This window comes from Pseudophryne corroboree, chromosome 12 (assembly GCF_028390025.1).
Source record: "Pseudophryne corroboree isolate aPseCor3 chromosome 12, aPseCor3.hap2, whole genome shotgun sequence".
In the NCBI taxonomy this organism is placed as follows: Eukaryota; Metazoa; Chordata; class Amphibia; order Anura; family Myobatrachidae; genus Pseudophryne; species Pseudophryne corroboree.
In genome coordinates, this window is record NC_086455.1 from 118,117,316 (window position 1) to 118,139,679 (window position 22,364).

Below are 22,364 nucleotides of genomic sequence, written 5' to 3' on the forward strand. Positions count from 1 at the left end.
GTGCAGTGCAGGGGAGAGACCTGGGAGCCTTCCTGACCAGCGGAGCTGTGACAGAAAATGGCGCCGTGTGCTGAGGAGATAGGCCCCGCCCCTTTTCCGGCGGGCTCGTCTCCCGCTATTTAGTACATTTAGGCAGGGGTAAATATCTCCATATAGCCTCTGGGGCTATATGTGAGGTATTTTTAGCCTTTTTAAAGGTTTACATTTGCCTCCCAGGGCGCCCCCCCCCAGCGCCCTGCACCCTCAGTGACTGCCGTGTGAAGTGTGCTGAGAGGAAAATGGCGCACAGCTGCAGTGCTGTGCGCTACCTTAAGAAGACTGCAGGAGTCTTCAGCCGCCGATTCTGGACCTCTTCTTGCTTCAGCATCTGTGAGGGGGCCGGCGGCGTGGCTCCGGTGACCATCCAGGCTGTACCTGTGATCGTCCCTCTGGAGCTTCATGTCCAGTAGCCAAGAAGCCAATCCATCCTGCACGCAGGTGAGTTCACTTCTTCTCCCCTCTGTCCCTCGTTGCAGTGATCCTGTTGCCAGCAGGAATCACTGTAAAATAAAAAACCTAAGCTAAACTCTCTAAGCAGCTCTTTATGAGAGCCACCTAGAATTGCACCCTTCTCGGCCGGGCACAAAAATCTAACTGGAGTCTGGAGGAGGGTCATAGGGGGAGGAGCCAGTACACACCACCTGACCTGTAAAAGCTTTACTTTTGTGCCCTGTCTCCTGCGGAGCCGCTATTCCCCATGGTCCTTTCAGGAACCCCAGCATCCACTTAGGACGATAGAGAAAGGTTGACATAAGTTTTTAATTTTTTTTGGTGTCGTTCTCTCCGTACTGTGGGGGTCACTTCGAGTTGATCGTAGCTGTGCTAAATTTAGCACAGCTACGATCAGGCACTCAAGACATGTGGGGGGACGCCCAGCACAGGGCTAGTCTGCCCCGCATGTCAGTGCCGGCGCCCCCCGCAGAAATGCAAAAGCATCGCACAGCAGCATATTCTCCTCACTGGGAAGTGTACTGAATAAACCACACACTGGTGATCTGCGTCCCAACAGGTGTTGGCATAAGCTTCTGAAGTGTCACCCGGTGTCTGTAATCTGCAGATTCTATTTGCCAACAGGGGTGCTCAAACTGAAGTTTGTATAGCAAAAGAGCAGTGTTGGTTTATGTTCCAAGCCCTTATGCATTTCTTCACCGCAATCTCAAGGCAATTTCCTCAGAGGGAAATGAGGTGCTCATTTGTATTGACATACTTAAACAACACTGACCCATTAGGAACCAGCTACTAACCAAATGTAATTTAGCTTTAGGCGTCGATATTCACTGCATGATGTGCAACTGCACTGCTCTACAGCAGCTATCACTAGTGGACAGTTAAGAATTGCCATTTGTGCTGATGTCAGGGAGGAGGTAAATGCAGCTGCGGAGATATAAATAGCAGTGAAGTCAGAAGAGTGACGATTGGTCTGAGGTAGATGACTGGACAGGGCGAGTCCTGCTGGCTCCCCTACATCTGGTATGGGTAAAGGGAGAGCAGTTCCTGGGGTAATGGCCTGAATGAGGGATTAGGCTCCAGCGCTGGTGAAACCTGCAGCTGTAACAGAGAGATGTGAGGGAAAGGAGGACATAAAGAAAGTGCTAAATTGGCTGCCAGAGTGTGGGCAGAAATCTGAGGGGGCAGCAGCATTCTTATGTACCTGACAGGATAAAAAGGGCATCTGTTGTTGGCTGCGGTGCAGAAGAGGGACGGATGTTACTGTAAGAAACGGCAGAGATTCTCAAGTAATGGTGGGGGCCAGGAGTGAGCTAACTGTATGTAAATGCTATTACCATTACATTTCCTTAGCACTGTCAAGTCACCTGACTAACGTGTGTCTTCCATCTGGGACTACTACCAGCCTAACGGAAATCAGAATCAGATATTATACTTTAAACAGTATTACAGGTTGAGTATCCCTTATCCAGAATTCAAAATCCCACATTTTTGGGTCCCCTACTGAGATAATGACACTTTTATATGTATATTATGTATGTATATAATATATCTATATATGCACATAATAATAAGATTTTACTTACCGATAAATCTATTTCTCGTAGTCCGTAGTGGATGCTGGGGACTCCGTCAGGACCATGGGGAATAGCGGCTCCGCAGGAGACAGGGCACAAAAGTAAAAGCTTTAGGATCAGGTGGTGTGCACTGGCTCCTCCCCCTATGACCCTCCTCCAAGCCTCAGTTAGGATACTGTGCCCGGACGAGCGTACACAATAAGGAAGGATTTTGAATCCCGGGTAAGACTCATACCAGCCACACCAATCACACTGTACAACCTGTGATCTGAACCCAGTTAACAGCATGATAACAGCGGAGCCTCTGAAAAGATGGCTCACAACAATAATAACCCGATTTTTGTACCAATAACTATGTACAAGTATTGCAGACAATCCGCACTTGGGATGGGCGACCAGCATCCACTACGGACTACGAGAAATAGATTTATCGGTAAGTAAAATCTTATTTTCTCTAACGTCCTAGTGGATGCTGGGGACTCCGTCAGGACCATGGGGATTATACCAAAGCTCCCAAACGGGCGGGAGAGTGCGGATGACTCTGCAGCACCGAATGAGAGAACTCCAGGTCCTCTTTAGCCAGGGTATCAAATTTGTAGAATTTTACAAACGTGTTCTCCCCCCGACCACGTAGCTGCTCGGCAGAGTTGTAATGCCGAGACCCCTCGGGCAGCCGCCCAGGATGAGCCCACCTTCCTTGTGGAATGGGCATTTACATATTTTGGCTGTGGCAGGCCTGCCACAGAATGTGCAAGCTGAATTGTACTACACATCCAACTAGCAATCGTCTGCTTAGAAGCAAGAGCACCCAGTTTGTTGGGTGCATACAGGATAACAGCAAGTCAGTTTTCCTGACTCCAGCCGTCCTGGAAACCGATATTTTCAGGGCCCTGACAACATCTAGCAACTTGGAGTCCTCCAAGTCCCTAGTAGCCGCAGGTACCACAATAAGCTGGTTCAGGTGAAACGCTGACACCACCTTAGGGAGAAACTGGGGACGAGTCCGCAGCTCTGCCCTGTCCGAATGGACAATCAGATATGGGCTTTTGTGAGACAAAGCCGCCAATTCTGACACTTGCCTGGCCGAGGCCAGGGCCAACATCATGGTCACTTTCCATGTGAGATATTTCAAATCCACAGATTTGAGCGGTTTAAACCAATGTGATTTGAGGAATCCCAGCACTACGTTGAGATCCCACAGTGCCACTGGAGGCACAAAAGGGGGTTGTATATGCAGTACTCCCTTGACAAACTTCTGGACTTCAGGAACTGAAGCCAATTCTTTCTGGAAGAAAATCGACAGGGCCGAAATTTGAACCTTAATGGACCCCAATCTGAGGCCCATAGACACTCCTGTTTGCAGGAAATGCAGGAATCGACAGAGTTGAAATTTCTTCGTGGAGCCTTCCTGGCCTCACACCACGCAACATATTTTCGCCACATGTGGTGATAATGTTGTGCGGTCACGTCCTTCCTGGCTTTGACCAGGGTAGGAATGACCTCTTCCGGAATGCCTTTTTCCCTTAGGATCCGGCGTTCAACCGCCATGCCGTCAAACGCAGCCGCGGTAAGTCTTGGAACAGACATGGTACGTGCTGAAGCAAGTCCCTTCTTAGCGGCAGAGGTCATGAGTCCTCTGTGAGTATCTCTTGAAGTTCCGGGTACCAAGTCCTTCTTGGCCAATCCGGAGCCACGAGTATAGTTCTTACTCCTCTACGTCTTATAATTCTCAATACCTTGGGTATGAGAAGCAGAGGAGGAAACACATACACCGACTGGTACGCCCACGGTGTTACCAGAACGTCCACAGCTATTGCCTGAAAATCTCTTGACCTGGCGCAATACCTGTCCAGTTTTTTGTTCAGGCGGGACGCCATCATGTACACCTTTGGTCTTTCCCAACGGTTCACAATCATGTGGAAAACTTCCTGATGAAGTCCCCACTCTCCCGAGTGGAGGTCGTGCCTGCTGAGGAAGTCTGCTTCCCAGTTGTCCACTCCCGGAATGAACACTGCTGACAGTGCTATCACATGATTTTCCGCCCAGCGAAAAATCCTTGCAGTTTTTGCCATTGCCCTCCTGCTTCTTGTGCCGCCCTGTCTGTTTACGTGGGCGACTGCCGTGATGTTGTCCCACTGGATCAATACCGGCTGACCTTGAAGCAGAGGTCTTGCTAAGCTTAGAGCATTATAAATTGCCCTTAGCTCCAGTATATTTATGTGGAGAAAAGTCTCCAGACTTGATCACACTCCCTGGAAATTTTTTCCCTGTGTGACTGCTCCCCAGCCTCTCAGGCTGGCCTCCGTGGTCACCAGCATCCAATCCTGAATGCCGAATCTGCGGCCCTCTAGAAGATGAGCACTCTGTAACCACCACAGGAGAGACACCCTTGTCCTTGGAGATAGGGTTATCCGCTGATGCATCTGAAGATGCGATCCGGACCATTTGTCCAGCAGATCCCACTGAAAAGTTCTTGCGTGGAATCTGCCGAATGGAATCGCTTCGTAATAAGCCACCATTTTTCCCAGGACTCTTGTGCAATGATGCACTGACACTTTTCCTGGTTTTAGGAGGTTCCTGACTAGCTCGGATAACTCCCTGGCTTTCTCCTCCGGGAGAAACACCTTTTTCTGGACTGTGTCCAGAATCATCCCTAGGAACAGCAGACGTGTCGTCGGAAACAACTGCGGTTTTGGAACATTTAGAATCCACCCGTGCTGTCGTAGAACTACTTGAGATAGTGCTACTCCGACCTCCAACTGTTCTCTGGACCTTGCTCTTATCAGGAGGTCGTCCATTTTCTTCGAAGAAGAATCATCATTTCGGGCATTACCTTGGTAAAGACCCGGAGTGCCGTGGACAATCCAAACGGCAGCGTCTGAAACTGATAGTGACAGTTCTGTACCACGAACCTGAGATACCCTTGGTGAGAAGGGCAAATTGGGACATGGAGGTAAGCATCCCTGATGTCCCGGGACACCATATAGTCCCCTTCTTCCTGGTTCGCTATCACTGCTCTGAGTGACTCCATCTTGATTTGAACCTTTGTAAGTGTTCAAATATTTCAGATTTAGAATAGGTCTCACCGAGCCTTCTGGTTTCAGTACCACAATATAGTGTGGAATAATACCCCTTTCCTTGTTGTAGGAGGGGTACTTTGATTATCACCTGCTGGGAATACAGCTTGTGAATTGTTTCCAATACTGCCTCCCTGTCGGAGGGAGACGTTGGTAAAGCAGACTTCAGGAACCTGCGAGGGGAAACGTCTCGACTTTCCAATCTGTATCCCTGGGATACTACTTGTAGGATCCAGGGGTCCTGTACGGCTCCAGCGTCATGCTGAGAACTTGGCAGAAGCGGTGGAATGCTTCTGTTCCTGGGAATGGGCTGCCTGCTGCAGTCTTCTTCCCTTTCCTCTATCCCTGGGCAGATATGCTTATGGGGACGAAAGGACTGAGGCTGAAAAGACGGTGTCTTTTTCTGCATAGATGTGACTTAGGGTAAAAACGGTGGATTTCCCAGCAGTTGCCGTGGCCACCAGGTCCGATGGACCGACCCCAAATAACTCCTCCCCTTTATACGGCAATACATCTTTGTGCCGTTTGGAATCTGCATCACCTGACCACTGTCGTGTCCATAAACATCTTTTGGCAGATATGGACATCGCACTTACTCTTGATGCCAGAGTGCAAATATCCCTCTGTGCATCTCGCATATATAGAAATGCATTCTTTAAATGCTCTATAGTAAATAAAATACTGTCCCTGTCAAGGGTATCAATATTTTCAGTCAGGGAATCCGACCAAGCCACCCCAGCGCTGCACATCCAGGCTGAGGCGATCGCTGGTCGCAGTATAACACCAGTATGTGTGTATATACTTTTTAGGATATTTTCCAGCCTCCTATCAGCTGGCTCCTTGAGGGCGGCCGTATCTGGAGACGGTACCGCCACTTGTTTTGATAAGCGTGTGAGCGCCTTATCCACCCTAAGGGGTGTTTCCCAACGCGCCCTAACTTCTGGCGGGAAAGGGTATACCGCCAATAATTTTCTATCGGGGGAACCCCGCGCCTCATCACACACTTCATTTAATTTATCTGATTCAGGAAAAACTATAGGTAGTTTTTCCACACCCCACATAATACCCTTTTTTGTGGTACTTGTAGTATCAGAAATATGTAACACCTCCTTCATTGCCCTTAACAAGTAACGTGTGGCCCTAAAGGAAAAATAAGAATTTACTTACCGATAATTCTATTTCTCATAGTCCGTAGTGGATGCTGGGACTCCGTCAGGACCATGGGGAATAGCGGGCTCCGCAGGAGACAGGGCACATCTAAATAAAGCTTTTAGGATCACATGGTGCGTACTGGCTCCTCCCCCTATGACCCTCCTCCAAGCCTCAGTTAGGTACTGTGCCCGGACGAGCGTACACAATAAGGAAGGATCTTGAATCCCGGGTAAGACTCATACCAGCCACACCAATCACACCGTACAACTTGTGATCTGAACCCAGTTAACAGTATGATAACAAAAAACGAAGTAGCCTCTGAAAAGATGGCTCACAACAATAGTAATAACCCGATCTTTGTAACAATAACTATGTACAAGTATTGCAGACAATCCGCACTTGGGATGGGCGCCCAGCATCCACTACGGACTATGAGAAATAGAATTATCGGTAAGTAAATTCTTATTTTCTCTAACGTCCTAGTGGATGCTGGGACTCCGTCAGGACCATGCGGATTATACCAAAGCTCCCAAACGGGCGGGAGAGTGCGGATGACTCTGCAGCACCGAATGAGAGAACTCCAGGTCCTCCTTAGCCAGAGTATCAAATTTGTAAAATTTTACAAACGTGTTCTCCCCTGACCACGTAGCTGCTCGGCAAAGTTGTAATGCCGAGACCCCTCGGGCAGCCGCCCAAGATGAGCCCACTTTCCTTGTGGAGTGGGCCTTTACAGATTTAGGCTGTGGCAGGCCTGCCACAGAATGTGCAAGTTGGATTGTGCTACAGATCCAACGTGCAATCGTCTGTTTAGACGCAGGAGCACCCATCTTGTTGGGTGCATACAATATAAACAACGAGTCAGATTTTCTGACTCCAGCTGTCCTTGAAATATATATTTTTAATGCTCTGACAACGTCCAGTAACTTGGAGTCCTCCAAGTCGCTAGTAGCCGCAGGCACCACAATAGGCTGGTTCAAGTGAAAAGCCGAAACCACCTTAGGGAGAAAATGAGGACGTGTCCGCAGTTCTGCCCTGTCCGAATGGAAAATCAGATATGGGCTTTTGTATGATAAAGCCGCCAACTCTGAAACTCTCCTGGCTGAAGCCAGGGCCAATGGCATGGTTACCTTCCATGTAAGGTATTTTAAATCTACCGATTTTAGAGGCTCAAACCAATGAGATTTGAGAAAATTCAAAACTACGTTCAAATCCCACGGTGCCACTGGAGGCACTATTGGGGGTTGTATATGTAGTACACCTTTGACAAAAGTTTGTACTTCAGGCACTGATGCCAATTCCTTCTGGAAGAAGATTGATAAGGCCGAAATTTGAACTTTAATGGACCCCAATTTTAGGCCCATAGACAATCCTGCTTGCAGGAAATGTAAGAATCGACCCAATTGAAATTCTTCCGTTGGAGCCTTCTTGGCCTCACACCACGCAACATATTTTCGCCAAATGCGGTGATAATGTTGTACAGTCACTTCCTTTCTAGCCTTAATCAAGGTAGGAATAACTTCCTCTGGAATGCCCTTTTCTTTTAGAATCCGGCGTTCAACCGCCATGCCGTCAAACGCAGACGCGGTAAGTCTTGGAACATACAAGGTCCCTGCTGAAGCAGATCCCTTCTTAGAGGTAGAGGCCATGGATCCTCCGTGAGCATCTCTTGAAGTTCCGGATACCAAGTTCTTCTTGGCCAGTCCGGAGCCACCAGTATTGTTCTTACTCCTCTTTTCCGTATAATTCTCAGTACCTTTGGTATGAGAGGCAGAGGAGGGAACACATACACTGACTGGTACACCCACGGTGTTACCAGAGCGTCCACAGCTATTGCCTGAGGGTCTCTTGACCTGGCGCAATATCTGTCCAATTTTTTGTTGAGGCGAGACGCCATCATGTCCACCTTTGGTCTTTCCCAACGGTTCACAATCATGTGGAAGACTTCTGGATGAAGTCCCCACTCTCCCGGGTGAAGGTCGTGTCTGCTGAGGAAGTCTGCTTCCCAGTTGTCCACTCCCGGGATGAACACTGCTGACAGTGCTATGACATGATTCTCCGCCCAGCGCAGAATCCTTGCAGCTTCTGTCATTGCTCTTCTGCTTCTCGTGCCGCCTTGTCGGTTTACGTGGGCGACTGCCGTGATGTTGTCCGACTGGATCAACACCGGCTGACCCTGAAGCAGCGATTTTGCCAGGCTTAGAGCATTGTAGATCGCTCTTAGCTCCAGTATATTTATGTGAAGGGACGTCTCCAGGTTTGACCACACGCCCTGGAAGTTTCTTCCCTGTGTGACTGCTCCCCAGCCTCGTAGGCTGGCATCCGTAGTCACCAGGACCCAGTCCTGTATGCCGAATCTGCGGCCCTCTAACAGATGGGCACTCTGCAACCACCACAGGAGAGACAACCTTGTTCTTGGTGACAGTGTTATCCGCTGATGCATGTGCAGATGCGATCCGGACCATTTGTCCAGCAGATCCCACTGAAATGTCCGTGCATGGAATCTGCCGAATGGAATCGCTTCGTAAGAAGCCACCATCTTTCCCAGGACTCTTGTGCATTGATGTACTGACACAGTTCCTGGTTTTAGGAGGTTCCTGACAAGTTCGGATAACTCCCTTGCTTTCTCCTCCGGGAGAAACACCTTTTTCTGAACCGTGTCCAGAATCATTCCCAGGAACAGCAGACGAGTTGTCGGGGTCAATTGAGATTTTGGAAGATTCAGAATCCACCCGTGTTGCTGAAGCACTACCTGGGTTAGTGCTACACCGACTTCCAGCTGTTCTCTGGACTTTGCCCTTATCAGGAGATCGTCCAAGTAAGGGATAATTAAAACGCCTTTTCTTCGTAGAAGAACCATCATTTCGGTCATTACCTTGGTAAAGACCCGAGGGGCCGTGGACAAACCAAACGGCAGCGTTTGAAACTGATAATGACAGTCTTGTATCACGAACCTGAGATACCCTTGGTGTGAGGGGTAAATTGGGACATGCAGATAAGCATCTTTTATGTCCAGGGACACCATGAAGTCCCCTTCTTCCAGATTCGCTATCACTGCTCGGAGTGACTCCATCTTGAACTTGAATTTCTGTATGTACAGGTTCAAGGATTTCAGGTTTAGAATAGGTCTTACCGAACCGTCCGGCTTCGGTACCACAAATAGTGTGGAATAATACCCCTTTCCCTGTTGTAGGAGGGGTACCTTGACTATCACCTGCTGAGAATACAGCTTGTGAATGGCTTCCAAAACCGACGTCCTTTCTGAGGGAGACGTTGGTAAAGCAGACTTTAGGAACCGGCGAGGGGGAGACCTTTCGAACTCCAACATGTAACCCTGAGATATTATCTGCAGGATCCACGGGTCCACTTGTGAGCGAGCCCACTGATTGCTGAAAATCTTGAGTCGACCCCCCACCGCTCCTGAGTCCGCTTGTAAAGCCCCAGCGTCATGCTGATGGCTTTGTAGAACCCGGGGCGGGCTTCTGGTCCTGGGCAGGGGCTGCTTGCTGCCCTCTCTTACCCTTTCCTCTGCCTCGCGGCAGATAAGACTGTCCTTTTGGTCGCTTGTTTTTATAGGAGCGAAAGGACTGCGGCTGAAAAGACGGTGTCTTTTTCTGTTGGGAGGGGTTCTGAGGTAAAAAAGTGGATTTGCCGGCAGTTGCCGTGGCCACCAGGTCCGAAAGACCGACCCCAAATAATTCCTCTCCTTTATATGGCAATACTTCCATATGCCTTTTGGAATCCGCATCACCTGACCACTGTCGCGTCCATAAACTTCTTCTGGCAGATATGGACATCGCGCTTACTCTTGATGCTAGAGTACAAATATCCCTCTGAGCATCTCGCATATAAAGAAAAGCATCCTTTAATTGCTCTAGAGTCAATAAAATACTGTCCCTATCCAGGGTATCAATATTTTCAGTCAGAGAATCCAACCACACTACCCCAGCACTGCACATCCAGGCTGAGGCTACTGCCGGTCGCAGTATAACACCAGTATGTGTGTATATACTCTTCAGTGTAGTTTCCAGCCTCCTATCTGCTGGATCCTTGAGGGCGGCCGTATCAGGAGACGGCAACGCCACTTGCTTTGATAAACGTGTGAGCGCCTTATCCACCCTAGGGGGTGTTTCCCAGCGCGCCCTAACCTCTGGTGGGAAAGGGTATAATGCCAATAACTTCTTGGAAATTAGCAGTTTTCTATCTGGGTTAACCCACGCTTCGTCACACACGTCATTCAATTCCTCTGATTCTGGAAAAGCTACAGGTAGTTTTTTCACCCCCCACATAATACCCCTTTTTGAGGTACCAGCAGTATCAGAGATCTGCAAAGCCTCCTTCATTGCCGTGATCATATAACGTGTGGCCCTATTGGAAAATACGTTTGTTTCTTCACCGTCGACACTAGATTCATCTGTGTCGGTACCCGTGTCGACTGACTGAGGTAAGGGACGTTTTACAGCCCCTGACGGTGTCTGAGACGCCTGAGTCGGTACTAACTGGTTTTCCGGCCGTCTCATTTCGTCAACTGACTTTTGTAATGTGCTAACATTATCACGTAATTCCATAACTAAAGCCATCCATTCCGGTGTCGACTCCCTAGGGGGTGACATCACCATTACCGGCAATTGCTCTGCCTCCACACCAACATCGTCCTCATACATGTCGACACACACGTACCGACACACAGCAGCCACACAGGGAATGCTCTAATCGAAGACAGGACCCTCTTAGCCCTTTGGGGAGACAGAGGGAGAGTTTGCCAGCACACACCAAAAGCGCTATAAATGTATATAAACAACCCTAGAAGGTGTTGTTTTTGATATAAGCGCTTTTAATATATCAATATCGCCAAATTATGCCCCCCTTCTCTTTGTTACCCTGTTTCTGTAGTGCAGTGCAGGGGAGAGTCCTGGGAGCCTTCCTCACCAGCGGAGCTGAGCAGGAAAATGGCGCTGAGTGCTGAGGAGAATAAGCTCCGCCCCTTTTTCGGCGGGCTTTTCTCCCGGGTTTTAAGAAAACTGGCCTGGGTTAAATACATACATATAGCCTTAATGGCTATATGTGATGTATTTATTTTGCCACTAAAGGTATTTAATATTGCTGCCCAGGGCGCCCCCAGCAGCGCCCTGCACCCTCCGTGACTGAATCAGTGAGACGTGTAGCAACAATGGCGCACAGCTGCAGTGCTGTGCGCTACCTTCATGAAGACTGAGGAGTCTTCTGCCGCCTGCTTTCCGGACCTCGTCTTCAGCGTCTGTAAGAGGGATCGGCGGCGCGGCTCCGGGACGAACCCCAGGAGGACCTGTGTTCCGACTCCCTCTGGAGCTAAGTGTCCAGTAGCCTAAGACTCCAATCCATCCTGCACGCAGGTGAGTTGGAAATCTCTCCCCTAAGTCCCTCGATGCAGTGATCCTGTTGCCAGCAGGATTCACTGAGATTTAAACCTAAAAAAACTTTTTCTAAGCAGCTCTTTAGGAGAGCCACCTAGATTGCACCCTTCTCGGACGGGCACAAAAACCTAACTGAGGCTTGGAGGAGGGTCATAGGGGGAGGAGCCAGTACGCACCATGTGATCCTAAAAGCTTTATTTAGATGTGCCCTGTCTCCTGCGGAGCCCGCTATTCCCCATGGTCCTGACGGAGTCCCAGCATCCACTAGGACGTTAGAGAAATACGTTTGTTTCTTCACCGTCGACACTGGAGTCAGTGTCCGTGTCTGTGTCGACCGACTGAGGTAAAATGGGCATTATAACGTCCCTGACGGTGTTTTAGACGCCTGGACAGATACTAATATGTTTGCCGGCCGTCTCATGTCGTCAACCGACTTGCAGCGTGTTGACATTATCACGTAATTCCTTAAATAAGCCATCTATTCCGGTGTCGACTCCCTAGAGAGTGACATCACCATTACAGGCAATTTGCTCCGCCTCCCAACATCGTCCTCATACATGTCGACACACACGTACCGACACACAGCACACACACAGGGAATGCTCTGATAGAGGACAGGACCCACTAGCCCTTTGGGGAGACAGAGGGAGAGTTTGCCAGCACACACCAAAAACGCTATAATTATACAGGGACAACCTTTATATAAGTGCTTTTCCCTTATAGCATTTTAATATATGTAGTCATATCGCCAAATCAGTGCCCCCCCTCTCTGTTTTAACCCTGTTTCTGTAGTGCAGTGCAGGGGAGAGCCTGGGAGCCTTCCCACCAGCATTTCTGTGAGGGAAAATGGCGCTGTGTGCTGAGGAGAATAGGCCCCGCCCCCTTTTCGGCGGGCTTCTTCTCCCGTTTTTCTGAGACCTGGCAGGGGTTAAATACATCCATATAGCCCCCAGGGGCTATATGTGATGTATTTTTAGCCAGAATAAGGTACTATCATTGCTGCCCAGGGCGCCCCCCCCAGCACCCTGCACCCTCAGTGACCGCTGTTATGAAGTGTGCTGACAACAATGGCGCACAGCTGCAGTGCTGTGCGCTACCTTATGAAGACTGAAAAGTCTTCTGCCGCCGGTTTCTGGACCTCTTCATTTTTCGGCATCTGCAAGGGGGTCGGCGGCGCGGCTCCGGGACGAACCCCAGGGTGAGACCTGTGTTCCGACTCCCTCTGGAGCTAATGGTGTCCAGTAGCCTAAGAAGCCAATCCATCCTGCACGCAGGTGAGTTCACTTCTCTCCCCTAAGTCCCTCGATGCAGTGAGCCTGTTGCCAGCAGGACTCACTGAAAATAAAAAACCTAACAAAACTTTTACTCTAAGCAGCTCTTTAGGAGAGCCACCTAGATTGCACCCTTCTCGGCCGGGCACAAAAATCTAACTGAGGCTTGGAGGAGGGTCATAGGGGGAGGAGCCAGTGCACACCACCTGATCCTAAAGCTTTTACTTTTGTGCCCTGTCTCCTGCGGAGCCGCTAATCCCCATGGTCCTGACGGAGTCCCCAGCATCCACTAGGACGTTAGAGAAATATAAGATATATGTCATTATCTCAGTAGGGGTAAGGGATACTCAACCGGTACCACTCTCTTGGCTGACTGGCTTTTTGTGGAGGATGTTGATGTATCTATTATCCATATGTTGAACACCCATGCCGTAGGGTGTGCTATTTGTACGCCATTCAGAAGGAGAGTGTCAACATGGCCACAACCCTTTTCCCACCTGGGCTTCATGGAGCAGCTCCTATGTGATTAGAAGGGGGCTCATTTCATCCTACCTGGGAATGCCCCTTTCATGTTCTATTTCACACAACCAGGAGATTCTACTCAGTGTCCATAAATAGAATTTTAGTCCACTGTGTGCAGGTAACAATATTCTTCAACATTACCTTTGGTCTAGTGCAGTGTTTCCCAACTTCAGTCCTCAAGACACCTAACAGTTCAGGTTTTAAGGATAGCCTTACTTGAATGCAGGTGACTTATCGCAATTATTTTGATTTTACAATCTATGCTCAACCATTAAAACCTGGACTGTTCGTGTGCTTTCAGGACAGAGGTTGAGAAACGCTGGTTCAGTGCCAGCAGATCAGATTAATTGCTCTGCATTTATTCCGTTATGGAAAGCGTACAATTAAGGGTTAAATACATCACTGCTCTATCAATAAATTCCCATCTCAGGTGGAAGCTTTATTACTATAACAATATAAAACAAGAAAAAACTGGATATATAATAAACTTCAAAAACACCAAGTCATTTTACTTTATTACATAATGCAACAAAGGATTTGCGCAGATTGGCAAGAAGTGCTGAGAAGTTCTTAGTCTCCCGCACTTTCCTTTCGTACTCATCAATACACTCCAACGGTGGATCACACCCTGTAACTGCAAACAGAATTCATGCTGGTCAATGGGCATTAAATCCAGAGTCTAATTAAGATACAACTTGATTCAGTGTGAAAGAAAATGGTCACTTGTAGAAGTCAATATGTATAGTCTTGTACATACTAATATGTATATTCATGTAGAGTCATAGGGGGAGATTCAAATGTCTGAAAAGTCAGCTGGGAGTCTGTTTTTCCCTATCTAATAGACAGGAAAAAACAAAACACCCAACTGACTTTTCAAACATTTGAATCTCCCCCATAGAATGTACAAATGTGAATGTTTTTCTGTCAACTTTATATGTAAGGAATATGTAATCTTGGCTGACGGGATGCTAGCTGTCAGTATCCCGTCAGCGAGTGCGCTCGCCACGATTCGGGTCCGCTGGCGAGCTTCAACGGCCAACATATACCAACAGCCGGTATATTAACTGCATCCCATATGTAAACGTATTGTCACCATCTCTGGCAGTGCCTACAATTGGCCGATTACCTAGTAGGGACTTTTCTTATTGGTGTGCAGAAAATAGGATTTTAATTACCTACCGGTAAATACTTTTCTCGTAGTCCGTAGAGGATGCTGGGGTCCACATTAGTACCATGGGGTATAGACGGGTCCTCTAGGAGCCATGGGCACTTTAAGACTGATAGTGTGGGCTGGCTCCTCACTCTATGCCCCTCCTACCAGACTCAGTTTAGAAACCGAGGAGACGGACAACTTCGAGAAAAGGAATTTACACAGATAGTGGTTAGATTCACACCAGCTCACACATACAAGGAAAACCAAGCTAACCAGCTTGCAAACTCAGCAACGGCTGAACAACATTATTTAACCAAGTAACAACAGTACTAAACTAAGAACAAAGCAGTACTGAATGAACCATAGCAGGTTAACAAAGTGCTGGGCAGGCGCCCAGCATCCTCTACGGACTACGAGAAAAGGATTTACCGGTAGGTAATTAAATTCCTATTGTCTCTTACGTCCTAGAGGATGCTGGGGTCCATATTAGTACCATGGGGATGTACCAAAGCTCCCAGAACGGGAGGGAGAGCGCGGAGGCTCCTTCAGAACTGATTGGCCTCTGAGAACCTAAAGTTTGGTCAAAGTATCGAACTTGGAGAACTTAGCAAACGTGTTCAACCTCACAGCGCCGCACCATGTGCCGCTGAGCCTTCCCAGAAGCGCAGTTAATATTGCGCTCCCTCCACGCTGCTGCCATCTTCACACCAGCCCCCCGCTTGCTAGGGAGGTCGGTGTCTCACTCACCACTTCTTCAGCTCTGTAAGGGGTTGGCGGCATGCTGCTGGGGCGAGCGGTCCCCTGTGGCGGAGAACGATCAGACCCCTCTGGAGCTCAGTGTCCAGTCAGCGGAGACAGTGGCCCAGACCCGCAGGGCGGACACTGCTCCCCGCCTTAGTCCCTTGCTGCAGGGAGGCTGTTGCCAGCAGCCTCCCTGCAAAATAATAAACTCTAAAAATAAACTCTCTCTGGCTGGGTCCACAGGTTAGATAACATCCGGATATGCCAGAGCGACAGCGGAAATGGTACCAAACAGTCACGAGCTTTCTGGCCTCCCAGGATGCTTCGGGGCTTCTCCATATAATCTCGCCCACTGACTCGGTCAAATCAGTTTTTTGTTTGGTACGGCAGGAGCCGGACCATGGTCACAGGGCTGCAGTTAAAAGCAGCCTGAAGACTTTATTATTTTATTTTTAAAGGCTTACTATGTTTTTTTTTTGAGTGACTTTTCTTAACAGCGTCTTAAACGCATGCTAGAAAGAGTCGCTCCAACAACTCTCCACCGGGGTTGCAACAACACTTACCTTCGCGGTATAGTGCTGTCTCGACGGGCGTCTGTGTCGGATGATTCTAGCAGGTCTAGCAGACGTAACCAGGCTGTGGCCGGAGCGTCTCCCATCCCTGAACTTATGACCTCACTTCCGGCTCAGACGCTTCACGAGGGTACTTGGTCGCAGCTTAAACGCTGCGATGGTGTACACTAGACTTTCCGCCTAGACCCGGTCGCAGACAGGAGCGTCTGCATACACTTATTGTTCAATGTCTCTCATCAGTCAACAAGAGCGGCAGTGTATACTAATAGCGTCTGAATCCACTCAGCGTCTTGCGAGCGTATTGATGGATATGGAAGTGTGGTGAGTCTCCCTGTATCCCACTCTATGGAGAAATGGGCTATACAGTACTTAAAATTCTCTCTACTTGTTAGTATGAATTGTTAATTTTTGGTACATATTGCATATGAGGCCTGTACATTACTGTTGTTTTCTGCATGATATGTCTGAAAAAACTGGTTAAACAGAAATACAATTGTCCCATTTACTTGTAAGTAATTTTTATGGTTGATTGTATTCTCATATGACAATGTCTAATATTTTAACACGTGACTGACTGCTAGTATGTGTGCTGACTTTTATGTGTGTGTCAGTATTGTTTCTGAACCTCAAATCAGGTACACGGATTGTGGTAAGATTGATATCACTTCTATATCTATATAAGTGATTTTCAGTCACAAAAGAGAGTAGTATTTGTAAAAATGGATTATTTACCTTGTCTGTGAGCGGCAAAAGTGACGAGATACTTTATCAGGGCTCTACACCCTTAATAAGCTTATCTGGTATAGTGATTTTGCATGGAATAGACTAGTATTTTACTTATGAGGGGCAACGCCCTGCAAGAGGGGTGTGGTCGCACAGACCTTGTCTGCAATTGCTGGCAGATTAGCACCTGCACTTCCACCCCCGTGAATAGGTTACACTGTTAACCCATACATGCAGCTCCCTCCTTATGGTTTCAGCAGCTTTTACAAATAGCCAGGCTATTAAAACCAGGGTAGATACATCCATGTTACAGACTACACAAGATGAATTCAAATACCCCATATGATGATCAGATATAGCTGACCTTATTGATGCATGAAGGCTATTCTGTCTCTGGAAGAATCAGCCAAAGCAGTGTCAAAATCTAAGGCACCTGTATTTAAACAGTGCTCCAGTGATGCAATGGAAGTGCGTGGTACTTATAAGACTGTATCTGTTGAGCAATGCTAAAAGTTGTGAGTTCAAGCCTGGCCTGGAGCAGCTTTGGGGGTAATTCCAAGTTGATCGCAGCAGGATTTTTGTTAGCAATTGGGCAAAACCATGTGCACTGCAGGGGAGGCAGATATAACATGTGCAGAGAGAGTTAGATTTGGGTGGGGTGTGTTCAATCTGCAATCTAATTTGCAGTGTAAAAATAAAGCAGCCAGTATTTACCCTGCACAGAAACAAAATAACCCACCCAAATCTTACTCTCTCTACACATGTTATATCTGCCTCCCCTGCAGTGCACATGATTTTGCCCAACTGCTATCAAAAATCCTGCTATGATCAACTTGGAATTACCCCCTTTGTTAACTATTTTAGGGATTATTACTATCCCTTTCCAGCTGTGGACTGTTCAAAAAGAGAAGTTCCTCCTAGAGTAGATGCACATGTTGTTCGACTTGTGCGTAAATCTATTTTACCATTGCCATCTACGTCACTAAATGATGTCACAGATAGAAGAGTAGATAGTTTCTTTTAAAAAAAAATAATATATTATATATATATATATATATATATATATATATATATATATATTTATTTTCTCTCTCTGGGGCAGTGACAAGGCATGCTATGGCTTTAGCCTGGATGGCAAGGGCAATGATAGAATGGGGGAGGAACTAGAGAATGTCCTCTCCCCTCCTACCAGGGAGCAGGAGTATTATCTAGGCCATATAAGACAAGCTGCGCAATATTTGAAGAAGCAGCAATTGATATTTGTGCGATTACTTCTAAAGCATCAGCCTTGACAGTAGCCTCTCGTAGAGCAGTTTGGCTGCGCACTTGGAAAGCAGATGCAGAATCCAAGAAAGCTCTGGAAGCATTGCCTTTCATTGGTATATTGTTTGGGAAACAATTGTCAGATATTCTAGAATCAGAAGCTGAATTAAAAAAAGTCAGATTTCCGGTTAGTTATAGCCCTAAGACTAGGGGTTCAAAATTTCGGCCATTCCGATGGCAAGTCAAAGCAAAATCTAAAGAGGAGTCTAAGCAACCCCAGTTCAGTAGATCAGCCAGGGGTAGGAAGCAATGGGCTAGTAGAAAGTCAGCTACCAAGCCTGAACAGAAGCCATCAGCCTGAGGAGACGGGCCTCCGCCTGGAGGATTCTAGGGTTGGGGGCCGACTCCTTCATTTTGCACAGATATGGCAACAGTCGACGACAGATGCATGGGTGCAGAAGGTGGTATCTCTCGGTTATGGGTTCCCATTCAGGAGGCAGCCTCCTCAAAGGTTTTTTTTGCACCAGCCCGTCTCGTATAGAGTTGAAGGCCAATGCCCTGCAAGAAGCAGTTCAGAAATTGCTTCAGTCTGGTGTGATTATCCCGGTACCCCATCACAACGGGGACAGGGTATTTACTCCAATCTATTTTTGATTCAGAAGCCAAATGGGTCATTCCGACCAATTCTCAATCTCAAAATGTTAAACAAATACATTTGGATTCCAAGGTTCCACATGGAGACGTTACGCTATATAGTGTTGGCTATGGAAACGGGAAATTACATGGTATCTCTGGATATACAGGATGCTTACCTACATGTGCCTATAGCAAGGTCTCATCAATGTTACCTCAGGTTTGCCATCCTCCAGCAACATTTTCAGTTCCAAGCCTTGCCCTTCGGGCTAGCAACAGCACCCAGGGTGTTTACCAAAATTATGGTGGTTATGGCAGCTTATCTCCGCAAGCAGGGGATAAGAATATTTCTATACCTCGACGACCTTTTAATCCTAGCACATTCGCAGGAATTACTTTTGAGCCATCTTCAACAGACAGTAGTTTGTCTACAAAGACACGGGTGGCTCATAAACTGGGAAAAGTCGTCTCTGAATCCGTCACAGCGGATGGTTCATTTGGGGGCCATATTGGATTCAGGTCTACATAGGGTTTTCTTACCCGAGAAAACGATAGCCAAAGTGAAGGTCATGATTCAGGAGTTGTTGCACACTCAGACAATGTCAGTCCATGCAGCAATGCGACTGTTGGGTCTGATGGTGTCAACCTTCGACATGGTGGAATATGCACAATTCCACTCCAGACCTCTACAGCACCTTATTCTGACCAAATGGAACGGAAATCATCAGACAATAAAAAGACAGATGATAAAGTTTCCGGTAAACGTAAAAAGGTCTCTAGCTTGGTGGCTACAGAGGGACCATTTAAACAAGGGGAGACCCTTCTGGATAAAGGAATGGAAAGTCCTGACAACAGATGCCAGTCTTCAAGGCTGGGGAGCAGTACTCGAAAGCCTTTGGTTCCAGGGAAAATGGACCATAAGGGAAAGTCGCCTGCCAATAAATCTGTTGGAAATAAGGGCCATTTATATGGCTCTAGTTCAGGCAAAGGACAGTTTGCAAGGAAGACCAGTCCAGATCCGCTCAGACAATGCAACAGCGATAGCGTACCTCAATCATCAGGGAGGAACTCACAGCAAAAGATTGATGGAGGAAGTAACTCACTTACTAAGGTGGGCAGAGCTCCATCTTCCAGCACTGTCAGCAGTGTTTGTTCCAGGAGTACTGAACTGGGAAGCTGTTTTTCTCAGTCGACACACCATTCAGGAAACCAAATGGGCAGTACATCCAGAAATGTTTCAGACTATAGTGAACAGATGGGGTCTGCCAGAGATAGATCTCATGGCATCTTGTCTGAACAACAAAGTTCCATTAAACGGATCAAGAACAAAGGATCCTGGAGCGATCCTTGTAGATGCACTGTCAGTGAATTTGAAGTTTCATCTGGCATATCTGTTCCCTCCAATCTCCCTGTTACCCAGGGTAGTGAGAAACATAAAGCAAGCAAAGGGAGCCATAATTCTAATAGCTCCAGCTTGGCCCAGAAGGCATTGGTACACAGATCTACTAAGGATGTCTGTGGAAGCTCCAATACTGCTCCCCCAACGTCCAGATCTACTAATGCAGGGTCCTTGTTATCACAGCCATCTGGATCGTCTGTCTTTGACGGCGTGGCTATTGAAACCTCTATCCTAGAAGCTAGAGGATTTTCAAAACAATTCAAACTTTGCTTAGAGCAAGAAAGCCTTCTTCAGCTCGTATTTATAATCGAATATGGCAAGCCTATATTCATTGGTGTAGTGAAAAAAGTTTGAATCCAAGATCTTTTAAAGTATCCAGGATTTTGGATTTCCTTCAAGCAGGATTGGATAAGGGATTGAAAGTAGCTTCCTTGAGAGTTCAATTATCAGCATTAACTGTATGGTTTCAGAGAAAGATTGCTGACTTACAGGATGTGCGTACTTTCTTTCAGGGAGTTGTACATATTCAACCTCCATTTGTTCCTCCTGCAGCTCCCTGGGATTTGAATCTGGTTCTTAAAATCCTTCAGGGACCACCGGTTGAACCACTTAAGAGAGCAGATCTTAAATGGTTAACGGCTAAAGTACTCTTTCTACTGGCAATGGCGTCAGCTAGAAGAGTGTCAGATTTAGGAGCACTGTCGTGTAAGTCTCCTTTCCTAAGTTTTTTTTCCAGATAACCAGATCTAGTTCTGAGAACTGCCTTATCTTCCGAAGGTGGTTTCAAAGTTTCACCTTAATGAAGAGATTGTAGTCCCAGCTTTTCAGGTATCGGGACTTTCTGCGGGAGAAGCGTCGCTGGACGTGGTCAGAGCATTAAGGATCTACATAGATCGTACTAGTGCCATCAGAAAAACAGATTCTCTCTTCATCCTCTACGGATTTCATAGAAGAGGTTGGCCTGCTAGTAAACAGACGCTGGCAAGATGGCTCCGAATGACAATTTCAGAAGCTTATTCTCGTGCTGATCTCCCTACTCTGGCTAATGTCTCTGCTCACTCTACACGTAAGGTAGGTCCTTCATGGGCCGCAAAACATGGTGCTTCAGCAGAACAGATTTGTAAGGCAGCCACATGGTCTTCCATTAACACTTTCATTAGACATTATGCCTTGGATACTTCTGCCTCTCATGACGCTGAATTCGGGCGAAAGGTTCTCCTGTGTAATCAAGAGCGTCCCCACCACTAAAACTGGCTTTGGGAATCCCAATGTTATCCTGTGGATAACCTCTGGACCCAGCCAGAGAAATATACGTTATGGTAAGAACTTACCGTTGATAACGTGATTTCTCTTATGTCCACAGGTATCCACAGGGGTCCCACCCTGACGCACCTGATTTGAGGATCTTTACAATCACTAAACCTCTTCCCTCTTGCATGGAAGGGTGTGCATGTGTGTTCTTATCGCCTGAATAGGTTTCTAACTGATGCTCCTGCCTAACTGCTGTGGAAATAACTGATTTGACTGAGTCAGTGGGCGGGATTATATGGAGAAGCCCCGATGCATCCTGGGAGGCCAGAAAGCTCGTGACTGTTTGGTGCCATTTCCGCTGTCGCTCCGGCATATCCCAATGTTATCCTGTGGACATAAGAGAAATCACGTTATCAACTTTAGGTTCTTACCATAACGTGTATTTTCTAGAAAAGCTCTGTAGAGCTCCCCTAGCTGTGACCGGCTCCTCCGGGCACATTTTCTAAACTGAGTCTGGCAGGAGGGGCATAGATGGAGGAGCCAGCCCACACTCTCAAACTCTTAAAAGTGCCAATGGCTCCTGGTGGACCAGTCTATACCCCATGGTACTAATGTGGACCCCAGCATCCTCTAGGACATAAGAGAAATAGAATTTTAATTACCTACCGGTAAATCCTTTTCTTGTAGTCCATAGAGGATACTGGGGTTCCATTTAGTACCATGGGGTATAGACGGGTCCACTAGGAGCCATGGGCACTTTAAGAATTTGATAGTGTTGGCTGGCTCCTCCCTCTATTCCCCTCCTACCAGACTCAGTCTAGGAAACTGTGCCCGAGGAGACAGACATACTTTAAGAGAAGGATATAAAAGGATAGTGGTGAGATTCCGAACCAGCACACACAAACAAGAGGAGAGCCATGCTAACCAAACTTGGAACAGGAACAGCAACGGCTGAACCCAACAACAATACTTAACCAAGTAACAGTGCAGGACGAACGAAGCACTGGGCAGGCGCCCAGTATCCTCTACGGACTACGAGAGGTAATTAAAATCCTCTTTTCTCTTACGTCCTAGAGGATACTGGGGTTCCATTTAGTACCATGGGGAAGTACCAAAGCTTCTAAACCGGGTGGGAGAGTGCTTAGGATCCTGCA

General features: G+C 47.4%; 1 protein-coding gene across 3 annotated transcripts in view; it reads right to left on the bottom strand.

Annotated features, from left to right (window-relative positions):
- Positions 1-13,883: 13,883 nt before the first annotated feature.
- SPC25 (SPC25 component of NDC80 kinetochore complex) overlaps positions 13,884-22,364 on the bottom strand; it is a 31,991-nt gene continuing 23,510 nt past the window's right edge. For all 3 annotated transcript variants that reach the window (XM_063947925.1, XM_063947924.1, XM_063947923.1), the window contains exon 7: positions 13,884-14,109. In XM_063947925.1, coding sequence (XP_063803995.1) covers positions 13,979-14,109 — 131 coding nt within the window. In that variant the 3' untranslated portion in view covers positions 13,884-13,978. The remainder of the gene's footprint in view (positions 14,110-22,364) is intronic.